The 15,527-nt window shown below is 37.5% G+C and overlaps 1 protein-coding gene and 1 pseudogene across 1 annotated transcript; both read left to right on the plus strand.

Annotated features, from left to right (window-relative positions):
* The first annotated feature begins 6,140 nt into the window (after positions 1-6,140).
* LOC141706413 (glutamate receptor 2.5-like) lies at positions 6,141-9,154 on the plus strand. The gene is made up of 4 exons (XM_074509178.1): positions 6,141-6,655; positions 6,752-7,049; positions 7,332-7,708; positions 8,590-9,154. The coding sequence occupies exons 1-4, from the start codon at positions 6,179-6,181 to the stop codon at positions 9,031-9,033; spliced, it is 1,596 nt and encodes a 531-aa protein (XP_074365279.1). The 5' UTR covers positions 6,141-6,178; the 3' UTR covers positions 9,034-9,154.
* A 2,833-nt stretch (positions 9,155-11,987) lies between these two features.
* On the plus strand, positions 11,988-15,292 carry LOC141703739 (glutamate receptor 2.3-like; annotated as a pseudogene).
* The last annotated feature ends 235 nt before the right edge of the window (positions 15,293-15,527 follow it).

The following is a 15,527-nucleotide window of genomic DNA, read 5'->3' on the forward strand; positions in this document are numbered from 1 at the left end:
GTTGAATCCTACGAAGTGTGCTTTCGGAGTAGGATCTGGAAAATTCTTGGGATTGATGGTCTCAAAAAGGGGAATTGAGGCTAACCCCGATAAAATCAAGGCGATCCTGGACATGGAACCACCAAAAACCATCAAGGATGTCCAGAAGCTCACAGGAAGGGTCGCTGCGCTAGGACGATTCATCTCCAAGTCAGGAGACAAGTGCTTGTCATTCTTCAAGTCATTAAAGAACATTAAAGACTTTGTATGGAGTGAGGAAAATCAGAAGGCATTTGAAGAGTTAAAGAAGTATATGGGCCAGGCCCCGTTGTTGGCCAAGCCAGTCCTGGGTGAAGTTTTATTCTTGTACTTGGCTGTTTCAGAAAGCGCCTTGAGCGCGGTGTTGGTTAAGGAGGAACTGAAAGTCCAGAAACCCGTATACTATGTCAGCAAAATTTTGCATGGTGCTGAGTTGAATTATTCAGCCATTGAGAAATTCGCTTTAGCCTTGGTAATGGCTTCAAGAAAGCTGCGTCCTTATTTTCAAGCTCACCAAATTGAAGTGCTAACAAATCAGCCACTGAGAAATATCATTCACAGTCCCAAGGCAAGTGGGAGACTGATTAAGTGGGCAATAGAGTTGGGAGAGTTCGATCTCAAGTATAAGCCACGTATGGCCATAAAAGCCCAGGCACTAGCTGACTTCGTGGTGGAATGTACCATACCCAACCAAGAAGTCGGGGGGCAGGAAGATACCACACCTCAAGACAAGGGAGTCGACAATGGGGACAAGGAGAAAGAATATTGGGTTCTCTATTTTGATGGAGCATCAAAAACAAATTCCAGTGGAGCAGGGTTGGTTTTGCAAAGCCCTGATGGATTCTTAATTGAGTATGCCATGAAGCTAGACTTCCCAACCACAAACAATGAGGCAGAGTATGAAGCCCTGATTGCTGGCCTTGGTCTAGCTGGGACACTTAGAGTCAAAAACTTAAAGGTCCGTGGAGACTCGAAGTTGATCATATCCTAGGTAAAGGGAGAATTTGAAGCAAGGGATGATACGATGGCAAAGTATGTTCGCCTAGTAAGGGCTGTGATGACCCAATTTAATGAATGCCATGTTGAACACATTCCAAGGGAAGAAAATGCTAAAGCAGATGCGCTATCAAAGTTTGCTTCATCTGAGATTGAAGAAAGTTCAGGAAGTGTGTACTTCCGTGTTTTGAAGACACGAAGCATAGATATTAAGCTTGTGGCTCCCGTAGGCTTGGGGACGTCATGGATTGATCCCATCAAGGCTCACATTCAGACCGGTTGGTTGCCAAGCGATACAATTGAGGCACGGAAGTTAACTGTTCGAGCACTAAGGTACTCTTTGATAGATGGGATTCTATATAAAAGATCTTTCGTGGTTCCTTACTTGAGGTGTCTCAGGCCCGATGAGGCACGCTTAGCTCTTGAGGAAGTGCATGGAGGTATTTGTGGGCAACACTTGGGGGGCAGGGCCTTGGCTCATAAGATAACTCGTTTAGGCTTCTATTGGCCAGAAATGATGGCTGATGCCAAAAAATATGTAAAGAAGTGTGATCGTTGTCAGAAGCATGCACCAGTCGCCAGACAACCCCCCGAGATGCTGACCTCTATCAACTCACCTATTCCCTTTGCTATGTGGGGGATGGATATTCTAGGGCCTTTTCCTATGGCCACAGCACAAAGGAAGTTTCTGATTGTAGCCATTGATTATTTCACCAAGTGGATCGAAGCCAAACCTTTGGCCAAAATCACAACTAAGCAGGTTGCACAATTCCTGTGGGAAAACATTATGTGCCGATATGGAATTCCCCGTATCCTCGTCACTGACAATGGAACACAATTCAACAACGAGGAATTCAAGAAGTATTGCGAAGAAAATGAAATTGAGTTACGGTTCACCTCTGTGGCTCACCCGCAAGCCAATGGGCAAGCGGAGGTAGCAAATCGGATAATCCTGGATGGACTAAAGAAGAGGATCGAGAAGTCAAGAAATAATTGGGTAGATGAGATACTTCCAATATTATGGGCCTACAGGACTACTTGTAGAGTCACGACAGACGCAACTCCTTTCATGTTGGCATATGGGGCGGAAACAGTAGTTCCCGTGGAGATATCACATTCCTCTCCAAGGATTCAGGCTTTCGATGAGAAAGAAAATGAGGAAGGGCAGAGATTAGCCCTGGATTTAATTGATGAAGTGCGAGATAAAACACATGCAAAGATAGTAGAATATCAGAAAAAAGCTTCATTCTACTACAACCTAAGGGTTAAAGAAAGGTTTTTTAAACAAGGCGATCTAATCTTGAGGAAGATAGAAGCATCTGGTGTAGGACAAAAAGGGAAGCTTACCCCGAATTGGGAAGGGCCGTACAGAGTCAAGAGTGTTCAGGGTAGAGGAACCTACAAGCTGGAGACTATGGATGGTTTTGAAGTCCCGAGAACTTGGCATGCACAAAACCTGAAGGTTTACTATGTGTAGGGCAGTTGGATACGATTCTCACTTGTCATGATGGAGAGTAGGTTGAAAAGCACCTTGAAGCTTTGCTTAGGATTTATATGTCTTATTATGAAGTTTATTAAGACTTGTGTAAGGGATGAATCCCAAACAATTTTTGAAGCTCAGAGAATTTTTCGAAATATGTTTGAATCTCTATGGCATGGCAATTAAATTAGATGCATGATATGAAAGCCCTATAAAAAGGCCCAATTCAAAAAAAAAAGGTTAAAACTTGTTGGGCCTGGAAGTATGTCAAGCCCAGATAAGGGCCCCAAATATTCAAAGCCCAGCACCCGGGGTCCAAAAACTGGAAGAAAATATATATGAGTATTATCTTCAAAAACCAGAAATAAGTCCCAAATCCAAAAAGGATTTGGATAAATGAAGGCCCAAAAATAAGGCCTAATCCTACTTGAGTTAGAAAAAAACCCAGTATAGGGATCAATAAATCAAGCCCAGGGTCAATACTAAGTGCCCAATTAAAGATCAAAGCCCAGAAGGGCCCAAGTTGAAACCCAATACAAGGTTTCGTAAATCTAGCCCAGGTTTAGGGCAAAGATCAACCCAATAAGAGGTAAGCCCAGAAAAGGGCCCAATTAGCAGAAAATTAAATGGCCCCAAATTAAAGACCAATTTAGGGTGGACCAAAGAAGCCCAGTTAAAAGTAAGGGGCCTAATACAAAAAGCCAGTCAAAAAAGGGGAAGGCCCAAGGTAAAGGCCTGGTTTGGAAAAGGCCCAGGGTCAAAAATAAGGTACCCATAAAAGAATTCAGGCCCAAATCTTAGGCTCAAATTTGAGATTGGAAAAAATCCAGCCCAGACTTAGGGCCCAAATCAAATATATGGAGTCACAGAAAGTAATATATCCCAAATCCCAGACCCAATTCGATCAGGTTTCATGTTGTATTCATCGTCGAATTAGTTGAGATCGAAAAGGCTTCGACCAAGGCTAGAAAAGGAGGTTAATTCGGTCAAAAATATTTATCAAGACCAAAATGTTCCTGAGGAAATAATCATGCCCAGTTGACAACCCAAGTTTTAGCCCAGCATTAGGGGCCTAAATCCAAGTATGTACAAAAATTTATGCAAATGATCTTGACCTATTCGACCAGAAAACACAAAGAAGTCCAGGTCGAATGGCTTGAGCTCGAAATCAAGTCGATCAGGGTTGAAAAAGAGGCTTAATTCGACTAGAAATGAGACCCATTCGACCAAGAAACATGAAAGATTCCTGGTCGAAATCATTGAGGTCAAAATTCTGTCGACCTGGGAAACAAAGGATGGCTAATTCGGTCAAAAATGAAGATCCTGACCGAAAGGGACGAAAATCCTGGTCGAAAACTTCCTAGTCGACAAAAAAAAAAAAAAAAAAAAGGGGAAAAAATCCTGGCCGAAATTCGACCAGGACTTCTGCTCGAAATACTCCTGACCGAAAATCCTGATCCTCTTTTCCCTGAGAAGATTGTCGACCAGAAAGCAAGGCAAGATCCTGGTCGAATGGATCCTGCCCGAAATTGCTTCGACCAAGGCATCAAATGATGGCTAATTCGGTCAAAAAGCAGGACTCCTGACCGAAAGGGACAAAAATCCTGGTCGAAAAATTTCTGGTCGAAAATTGTATAAAAAAAAAAAAAAAAAAAAAAAGGGGGGGGGGGAAATCCTGGCCGAAATTCGACCAGGACCTCTGCTCGAATATTCCTGCTCGAAAATCCTTCGACCAGGGCTGAAAGAAGGTTAATTCGACCAGGATCCTGGCCGAATGGATTCCTGGTCGAAATCTGCATATAAAAAAAAGGAGAAAAATTAGGATAAATCCCAGAAATTAAGGGAAAAATCCAGAAAATTAGGATAAATCCCAGAAATTAAGGGAAAAATCCAGAAAAATTAGGATAAATCCCAGAAATTAAGGGAAAAATCCAGAAAATTAGGATAAATCCCAGAAATTAGGGAAAAAATCCAGAAATTAAGGATAAATCCCAGAAAATTAGGAAAAAATCCCAGAAATTAGGGAAAAAATCCAGAAATTAAGGATAAATCCCAGAAAATTAGGGAAAAATCCCAGAAATTAGGGAAAAAATCCAGAAATTAAGGATAAATCCCAGGAAATTAAGGATAAATCCCAGAAAATTAGGGAAAAATCCCAGAAATTAGGGAAAAAATCCAGAAATTAAGGATAAATCCCAGGAAATTAAGGATAAATCCCAGAAATTAAGGGAAAAATCCAGAAATTAAGGGAAAAATCCAGAAATTAAGGATAAATCCCAGAAATTAAGGAATAAATCCAGAAATTAAGGATAAATCCCAGAAATTAAGGGAAAAATCCAGAAATTAAGGATAAATCCCAGAAAAATAAGGAAAAATCCCAGAAAAATTAGGGAAAATTCCAGAAATTAGGGAAAAATCCCGGAAATAAGGGAAAAATTCCTGGAAATCAAAATAATTCCTAAATAAAAGGAAAAATTCGTTGTAAACGTGTAGGTCGCTCCACACTTTACGGAAAAATGAAACCCTGTAAGGGAACAAATAGACTTAACTTCTGCGAAACCTATTCAATGTTTCCCAAAAGTTGGGGGGCAAATGATAGGGATAAATAAATTATGATTGTATAATTAAATACTGCATTAATTGTACAAGCTGTGGGCTGCTAGGCCCAATAATAAGATGTATAATATTCAGACCAGAAAGGTTAAGCCTGATGGACCAGATCAGGCCTGGTGGAATAAAAAAGGCCCAAAAGCCCTGATTATTAATTAATTTCGTAATTAATTAATAAGGGAGAAATCAGATGTTGAAAAGAGTCCCGATAAGGATATAAATCCTTAGAGATTAGCCTCAAGGGGACCTAAAAGGATAAGGAATCAGCTTCCTACTTCCTAGGACTCCTAAGTCTATCCTAATTCAGAGGCTTGTCCACCAAGTCTCCTATACCAAGTCCAATTCAAGGACCACCAACATCTATATAAGGGGTCTCACCCCCACCAATCAGAACTACGTTTTTTGACTTGATCCTTGGCAATCAGCAAGGTACGTAGGCATCTTGTTAAGGCAGATTGAGTCACGAAACACAAGAGCAGTCAAATCGAGCCTCGAAGCTCACGTTCCTTAGTATTAAATACAGCAATTATATATATTAGTTTTAATCCATAACAGGTTTAGTTTTATACAACTATATAAATAATTATATAAAATTTATATTTTTCATTTAAATTTTTTAATTCTCCGTTGGATTCCTAAAATTACATAATTATATACTCCGTATTTATATATTACAGACTTTCATCCTAATTCTATGTTTACTCCTTTACAATAACGTATTTACGCAATAGTTAATATTATATTTATTCACAATAATTTAATAAATTCAATATTGTAATATTAATATTTAATCTCGATATGGGCTATTCAAAAGGACCAAAACTAAAGGAACTTCTAAAAATTCTTCCACAACCCTGGTATCTTCCTGGTAACTTTCTCATGCAAGCTTACTTAGTCAATTACTTGTATAGGTGTATATTCATGTTCTTGCCCTATCAGTGACTCACTCAAGCCAGATTTTACAACGACACAAACATTAGCTTCATTATATATACTCCTATACAGTCCTACTATCGTACCTCAACTTACATTCACATACTTGCCTTAAGCACTTCAAATAACTTATAAGCTGTAATGGAGTTCTCGAAACTGTACCTCTACCTTTTGCTCACCAATACCATTATTCTCCTCTTTGTTTCTGCCAAAAATGAAACAACTATATCTTTAACCTCGAAGAATCGGATTGTTGTTAATGGTTGTCTAATACTTGATTTCAATTCATCCATGGGTTTTGTGGCCAATTCTTGCACATCCATGGCAAACCCTGATTTCTACCCAAAAAGTCCGGATTACACTACAAAATTTTACGAAACAGGCCAGAAGCTAAGGGTAGGGGTTCCGAAAAAAACAGGTTTCACTGAATTCGTGAATGTGCAAGAAATTGATGGCAGACAGAAGTACAATGTCACTGGATTTAGCATAGATGTTTTTCAAGCTGTTTTGGATGCATTACCGTTCAAGGTTGAACCTGAATACATTCCTTTCATAAATGCCACTGGTGGCAGTAATGGAACTTACGATGAACTGGTCAACAAACTTAATGTTTCTGAGGTTAGTGTGCAATAGTGATTATCGTACTTATCCTTCACGTTAATTTATTTAAATTTAAGCTCCTATTAATCAGTCGGATTATATGTATGTAAACAGACTCCGTATGATGCAGTGGTTGGAGATATAACGATAAGGGCTCATCGAGAGGATTCAGCTGAGTTTTCACTTCCATACTCGGGCTCTGGTGTTGTAATGGTGGTAAAAGCTGAAAACGACAGGCTGAAAAACATGTGGATATTCTTGAAGCCCTTAAGTTGGGATCTGTGGCTCACTTTTGTTTCAGCTGCCATGTTCATCGGACTAGTGCTCCGAATATTGGAACATCGCGTGAATCCCCAACAACAACTTGGCATGCTCGTCTTGTTTCCATTAGCCGCTCTAGCCTTCCCGGAAAGTAAGTGTTTTTTTATTGAAAAATGCTAGGTACCCCAAAATATTTCCTAAAAATTCCCCAAATGCTGATGTGTCATATGAGTTTATGCTAAATTTCCTAATAATAATAAGGGATTTCACGTGTATACATACACGCCCACAAATTAAACGTTGTCATGTGTCATGACATCTCATTTTGGGGAAACATTTGGAGTACCTAGCACTACTCGTTGTTACTGCAGACAAAGAGCTAAAGACACAATGAAATGTATGGTTTGTTATTGATTCGATATTTAACATGCAGGGAATATGGTGAGGAACAAATGGGCAAGATTTGTGCTGGTAGTATGGTTGTTCATGGCATATGTAATACTGCAGAGTTACACTGCGAATTTATCCTCAATATTAACTGCGAGTCAGCTGAAACCTTCTGCAGACAAACCTTATTGCGCAGGTTATCAAAAAGACACATTTGTGAAAGAGATTGTTATAAAGATGAACATAAAACCCGTCCCAGTTACAAGCATGGAGGAATATGATAAAGCTCTTTCTAAGGGATGCAAAAATGGAGGAGTTGACGCCATTTTTGATGAGATGCCGTATATCAAGTTATTTCTTCACAAATACGGTTCTAAATATGCTGTGGCTGGACCTACTTACAGTACCGATGGATTTGGCTTTGTAAGTCTCCTCTACATTGTCCTACTATTCTTATTTCTGTGGGGGTGTTTGCACGTTGTCCTTCATATGTCTAAGAACATAATCTTAGCATATTTGTTAAAAATAACTAAAATACTACTACTACTCCCAGTAATTTACATGGTAGGTCGATTGCAAGACCTGGGTCCACAGAGAATTTAACACTTGAGCTGTTTAACCGACATTTGATGGGAGTATATTGAATTAAGATTTTAATGCATTATATATGATCCATGGATTTTAATGGATTATATATGATTTTAATTTTACGTGGATTCTAAATAAAATGTCGTAGAGTTGATAAGAGTTTTTAGGATTTAAACACAATCCTTCAAAATCTCATGAATTATGGATGGATTTCAAAAACCATAAAATATATTGAATAATCCCACAAAATTCATCATTTTATGAAGTTCAAAAAAATCCGTCAACACCTGTATACCATCATATTTTAATGGATTTTAAATAATTTCAGTTGAATATATCAGATTTTTAAGCATAATTTAAAATCCTGATTGAATATCACCAAATTTGTAGCATAATTTAAAATTCTAGTTGAATACTATAAAATTCTGATACATTTTTTAAATTCCCAATTGAATAAACCTAGATTTCATGAATGAAAAAAAATTCTTTAAAATCTCAATTCAATACACCCCTTGTATGTTAATAATAATAACATCAATGGGTTGAGAGTAGCTCAGTGGTATCGGACGAGTTTGGTTGGTCTCAACTCTGGTCGTAATTATTTGCTCTTAGTCATCTAACACTACAAATTACATGACACTAATCATAAAAATTGATATAAATCACCACTATTAGACACAGAACTGAAAAACTATTATTAAATTTTAATGTTACAGGCATTTCGGACCGGATCCCCTCTACTGAAGCCCATTTCGAAGGCAATATTAGAAGTAACGGAAAACGAAACGATTCGAAATATTGAGAAGAGATATTTCGGGGAGGGATATATCTCTGAATTATATCAAGACAAGGATATATCAGGGAATGGTTCAAGTTTAACCGCTTACAGCTTTGTTGGCCTTTTCACAGTCACAGCCTTCCTTACTCTACTTGCAGTAATTTGTTCCGAATGCTCATTTGCTATTTCACGGTATCGCAACCAGAACATTCCCAGTCTTTCGAGAGTTCATTCTATTGAGGCAACTGACGACATCTCTCCTGAAAGTGATCCGCAAGATTTCAAGGAGGTTGTGATTTTAGGTCAAGAGGCAGAAAGTAATGAAGAACAACTACTTGAAGAATCCAACACTAAATTGAATATTAACCGGGGTGATGGATGATCGACTTTAAGTATACAGTTTGTCGGGGTCTCCATGCACGTAGGTGAATTTTATCGAGATACCGGCGGGTAGTTGATTACTCCCTCCGTCCCGGTTGATTTCGATACGTTTACTATTTACACGAATTTCGATATTTTTATAGAATATAATTTCATAATATTTTTTTTATTTTTTTTAATAAAAGTTTAAATATAAAATTTTTATATAGATAAAAAAAATTAAAAAATACAATGAATTTATATCCTAAAGAATATTAAAAAACGTGACAAAATGATGTACAGAATTCAAAGTACTGAATAACAACCCACAAGTATTCTGTATTCTGTATACTTTGTAATATGTAGGTAGGATACACATGGGGTGGCATATCAGGATTATTCTTCTTATCGCACAGGTAGATGCATATATTGAATAATGAGACTCATTTAGTATGCGAATGAGAAATAACATATAGCACGATTTAACATATATAACAAGTAATACAAGAACACGCGTATATTAAACTTTGATCATGACTGTGAATAATAAATTTAAGCTCACGCATCTGTAAATGATGTACATTGGTTCCATACAAGATGGCACATTACACGTACCATTTTCTAAAAGAAATATGGGAACTTATTGCATCGTTTGGCTGTTAGACTCCGCAAGTTATATACACCGCTGTAACTTTTGAAAGTTCAGACAGTCTATAAAGGAAACCAAAAATATGAACCAAATACATATTGCAGCGACATCACAAAATAGGTCTGAATCCGAAAAACCGAACCGAAATTCATGAAACCGAGATCCGATCCGAAATCCGAATCATATAATATAATCCGATAATTATCCGAAAATCAAATTAAACCGGTCCGAAAATTATCCGAACTGAAAATTAATGGAAAATGATCTGAAATACTATATCTGATTATAAATTAGAACCGAACAAAATCGAGCCATATAATATCCGAACCGAATGTGATCCGAAATAAGCAAAATTGATATTTAAAAGTATTTTATGTTTATGATAATATTATTATTTAATCATAACATTTTGTAAAAGTACAACATATTATATTAAAAGTACTATATTTATGAAAAAATATTTTTTTAAGTTTATTAAATTAAAAAAATGAATAAATTATGATCCGAAAATATCTGAACCGAATTTAATCTGAACCAAATTTGTCTGATTTTTATCCGAATTTCATCCACTTTAAATCCGAAAAAGATCCGAACCGAATCATATCCGATCCGATTGGTTTCCAATTATATCACAATCCGAATGAGCAACCGATTCGAAACCGGTCCGATCTGAAACCGATCCGATCCAAAATCCACTGTTTGTTTGGAGCATCTCTGTTGGAGACCTCATTTATGCGTGTGAAACATTGTCAACACATTAAAAATAATAATCATCATTTTACCCGTATCATATTTTCCTTGTATATATATGTACATATACATATATACTTGTGAATACAATCTGCGATTAATACATATAAATCAAACAAGTGTGTGCGTGAGTAAACGAAATCAAACAGAGAAAGAAAAGATATAAGCAGAAGAGAGATCCTCGAGTACAGTTGAAACTGTCTCCTTAAAGCTATTTCGCCTCTGACCGTATGTGCAAGTCGATAGCCTCCCACGATAAAATGAGGTAGCGGCGGCGTAACGGATAACGAGCACCTTCAGCGAGCTTGAACGGGCACGAAACTATCACCAACAGAGAGAGAGGTAGGGTTTTGTGTTTACAGGCGAATATGTTTTTGGTGTGTCTAACCCTAACGCCTTAGAGGTATTTATATAGGTGTAGATATACTTGGGCGCTACTTTTTTCCATCAATAATCTGAAACATAATCAGATTAAATATATCAAGACATACACCATATCAATTAATCTAAAATAAAATCAAATTAATTTATGCAATAATATTTGAGCCAAATTCTAATGGAAAATAATAATTTCCATTATAAAGTGAATATCATCAAATCTCACACATATTTTAGTCGTAATATTCAAAAATATGACTTACCAATACGGGACTTATACCCATATTTTCCAACAATACTTTCGATACAAAGATTAATTCATGCTTTTTCCTTTTTTTTTCAAATTGAGGGGTGCCAAAAGTTTAGTATCTTGAGATTCTTTCAGTGTCATTGGAACTTCAATGAGAAGGCATCCAAGAGTATTGTCGCATGGATTTTGACGCCTTAAGTTAATGGTACCCTTGAAAATGCTCTAATTTTTGGTCAATTATAATATTCTCTCCGTCCCAAGACACAGATTCCTTTACTTTTTACGTGTATTTTAAGGTGTATAAAAGTCATAACTTCGTATATTTTTTTTTAATTTTTCTTTTCTTGAATTAAAATTTAATATGTATACTTTTATTCAGAAAAAAATTTGAAAAATTAATTTGTAAAGCTATTATTTTTATTCACCTTAAAATACGCGTAGAAAAGTCAAATGGACTTGTATTTTCGAACGGAAGTAATAAACTCTTTACTTTATTTTTACCAATGTTATAGCCGATTAAGATGTTACATGTCATAGTTAAAATTTTAAAATCATTTAGACTGCTGAATTAAAATTCTAAACATATTCTATGCAGGAAGTGTGACTATGAAGTTATGAGAAACTAAGTTAAGGAGCTAATCACAATCCTCCACATTCCAATAACAGTATCTTCCTTGAAATCACTCAAGTCACTGTAAGTTTTTTATTTCTATTGTTAATTAAGGTTTTAATTTTCGCAAGTCAATGCCGGAAATAGACAAGAAATACTTGAATATGTTTCTTAACATATCACTGACTTATTCAAGCACGAATGAACGATCACTTCAATATTACTACTTCTAATTACTACGTCTATATATCCCTTTAACTCCTTTCATTCAAGTATCTCCCTTACATGTACATAATTACTTTACAAGCTCTGGCAAGTACTCCCAATAATTAACCTGTAATGGAGTTCTCCAAATTATACCTCTGCCTTTTGCTCATCAGTGCAAGTAGTCTTGTTTTGGTTTCTGCTAAAAATAAGACGAGTACAGGTTTAGACTCGAAAAATCGAAATGTTGTTAATGTTGGTTTAATTCTTGATTTCAATTCATCCTTCGGTTTTGCGGCCAATTCTTGCATATCCATGGCAGTCTCCGATTTCTACTTTAAGAATCCGCATTACAGTACAAGATTGGCTTTACACCCCAACAATTCAAAAAATGTTCTTACTGCAGCTTCAGCAGGTGATCCACGTGTCATTTGTTTATTTACAAGTAGGTGGTTTTCCTTGTGATATATACCAGTCACTTACCTTGTAGGTTTTTCATTCATGCAGCTTTGGAGTTGGTTGATGAGGACCAAGTAGTTGCAATTATCGGGCCACAATATGCTAACGAAGCTAGATTTGTTGCGGAATTTGGAGTGATTTCTCAGGTGCCAGTAGTCTCATTTACTGTGAAAAGCTGGTCGCTATGGCCTTCAAGGAATCCATATTTCATTCAAACCACGTTGTCTGATGATTCTCAACTGGAAGGTATCACTACTTTTGTCCAACAACACGGATGGCATGCCGTTGTAGTGATTTATCAAGATGATACAAAGTACGGAAAATCTAGTACCGGGTTCATCCCTTCTCTTACCGATGCCTTTCAGAAAGCAAATATTCAGCTCTCATACGTGATTCCAATCTCACCTTCTTCCAATAAATCTCATATTAGGGAAGAGCTAGGGAACTTGTGGAGTATGCAAAGTCGGGTATTTCTCGTTCACTTGACTTGTCTTGACCTCGCTTCTCGTCTGTTTTCTCATGCAAATGAGATGAAGATGATGAGCAAAGGAACGGCATGGATCATCACCCACACTTTATCCAATTCGTTAACCAACTTGGATGCTACAACAATCGAGTCAATGGAAGGTGTTTTAGGCATAAGGCCTTATATACCTGAATCAAAAAAATTGGAGGATTTTAAAATCAGGTGGAATGCAAATAAGTATCTGATGATGCAGCAGCAACCTAATTATGCTGAAAAGATTGGAGTGGAATCCGATATATATTGTTTGCGAGCGTACGACACGGTTTGGGCAGTAGCCATAGCGGTGGAGAATATTAGGTTCCAGCATGTTAAGTTAAATCATGAAGAATTAATTGCATCAAGTGCTGACATCACAAGTTCGAGAAAATCAGAAGCAGGCCCAAAACTTGTTGAAGAAATCTTGAAAACCGAATTCCTTGGCCTAAGCGGAGAATTCAAGTTAAAGCATGGAGAATTACAAGCTCCTGTTTCAGAAATTTTCAACATAGATGGAAAAGGTGCTAGAATTGTTGGATACTGGAAACCAGAGAGAGGCTTCAGCAGGAAAATAATAGGTGCAGATGAGAAAGATGAGACAGTAGTTTATTCAAAACACGCTGATCAAGTTCTCAAACCAATCATTTGGCCAGGAGATTCCACAGAGAAGCCCGAGGGCTGGGGTGTACCAGGGATGGGCCCAAAGCTAAGGGTAGGAGTTCCAGATAAAACAGGTTTTAGGGAATTTGTTAGTGTGCAAGAAATTGGTGACACCAAGAAATATAACGTCACTGGATTTGTCATGGATGTTTTCAAAGCTGTTCTGGAAGCATTATTATTTCCATTTCCTCTTGAACCTGAATTCATTCCTTTTGTGATTGTGAATGACAGTGGAGGCAGTGATGGATCATACCGTGATCTAGTCAATAAGCTTAGTGACACCAAGGTAAGTACAAACAATCAATATTTCTTCATTTCTATGTTTAATCTTATATCCTGCAGTCATACATTAATTAATAAACTTCCCATATCAACCTATTTCCCATTAATCAATCAACATATATGTATGTATACAGAACCCGGAATATGAGGCAGTAGTTGGTGATATAACGATAAGGGCTGATCGAGAAAAGAAAGTTGACTTTTCACTTCCATACTCAGAGTCTGGGGTGGTAATGGTTGTAAGAGCTGAACCCGACAAGCTAAAAAACATGTGGATATTCTTGAAGCCACTGAGTTGGGATCTTTGGCTCACGATTGCTCTGGCTGCTATTTTTGTGGGACTCGTTCTCCGAATGTTGGAGCGGCGCTTAAATCTCCAACGCCAGCTTGGAATGCTCATCTTGTTCCCATTAGCAGCTCTAGCCTTTCCTGAAAGTAAGTGTTTTGCTACTACAGACAAAGACACACACGCACATAGCTGCATATTACATGGTTTGTTAATTGATATTTCATGAGCAGGGAACATGGTGGGTAATAATTGGGCAAGGTTTGTTCTGGTGCTATGGTTGTTCCTGGCATACATATTAATGCAGAGTTATACTGCGAATCTATCCTCAATATAGTAACGGTGGGTCAGCTGAGTCTTTCTGCAGACATCCCAGCTTGTGCAGGTTATCAAAAAGGTTCGTTTGTAGAGGAATTGCTCAAAAAATTAAGAATTGAAGGCATCAGTTATTCGAGCTTGGAAGACTTTGATAAGGCCCTTTCTCTCGGATGCAAATATGGAGGGATCGACGCCATTTACGATGAAATTCCCTACATGAAACTGTTCCTTCACAGATACGGTTCTAAATATAAGATGGCCGGAAGTACTTATAGTACCGGTGGATTTGGCTTTGTAAGTCTCCTTCTCCATCATCAGATTATGATCTTATGTTCATAATAATCTTATATCATTTTCAACTAATATAATCAAAAGTATAGTCAATATCAATTTTAATAGTCATGGACATGACACCTCTATCCACATGAGGCATGCATGCATTGACTTTAATAGATTAAAAAGAATTGATAGCTATTAACGATTATATTATAGGCATTTCCGGCTGGGTCCCCCCTCTCTAAGCCAATTTCAGAAGCGATACTAGAAGTAATGGAAGCAGGAAGGATTCAAGAAATTGAGAAGGAATATTTTGGGGAGGGATATGCTTCTTGGTATCAAGCCGAAGATATATCTCGGGATAGTCCAAGTTTGACATCATATAGCTTTGCTGGTCTTTTTACCATCACCACATTCCTTACGCTACTTGCACTAGTTTGTTCTGAATGCTCAGTCTTTATTGCAAGATATCGCAATCGACACATTGCTAATATTTCCGGAGTTCATTCTTTCGAGATGAGTAGTGATGTTCCTCTGGAAAATGACAGACAGGACCCAAAGGAGGATGAAATTTTAGGCCAAGAAGAAAGGGATCAACAACTAGTACAAGAAGCCACGGATACTGATACCGACCGTAGGAGTGGTCCCGATGAATGATGAAGTTCACTTAAGAGCAAGTCCAACAGTATCCTATCATGTTCCTTAAGAGTATTATAAAAAGAATAACTCTTAGTAATTTAGGATATTATATGTTATGTCAACTCCAACATAGCCGGCCTGACCTAGTGTAGCCCTGTGCCAACCAGTGCGTTCGCACAGAGCTACACTAGGTCAGGGCCGTCTATATTGTTGGAGCCGAAGTATATATGAGAACCAATATATCAGCAATACT

Source organism: Apium graveolens, chromosome 2 (assembly GCF_009905375.1).
Source record: "Apium graveolens cultivar Ventura chromosome 2, ASM990537v1, whole genome shotgun sequence".
Classification (NCBI taxonomy): domain Eukaryota; kingdom Viridiplantae; phylum Streptophyta; class Magnoliopsida; order Apiales; family Apiaceae; genus Apium; species Apium graveolens.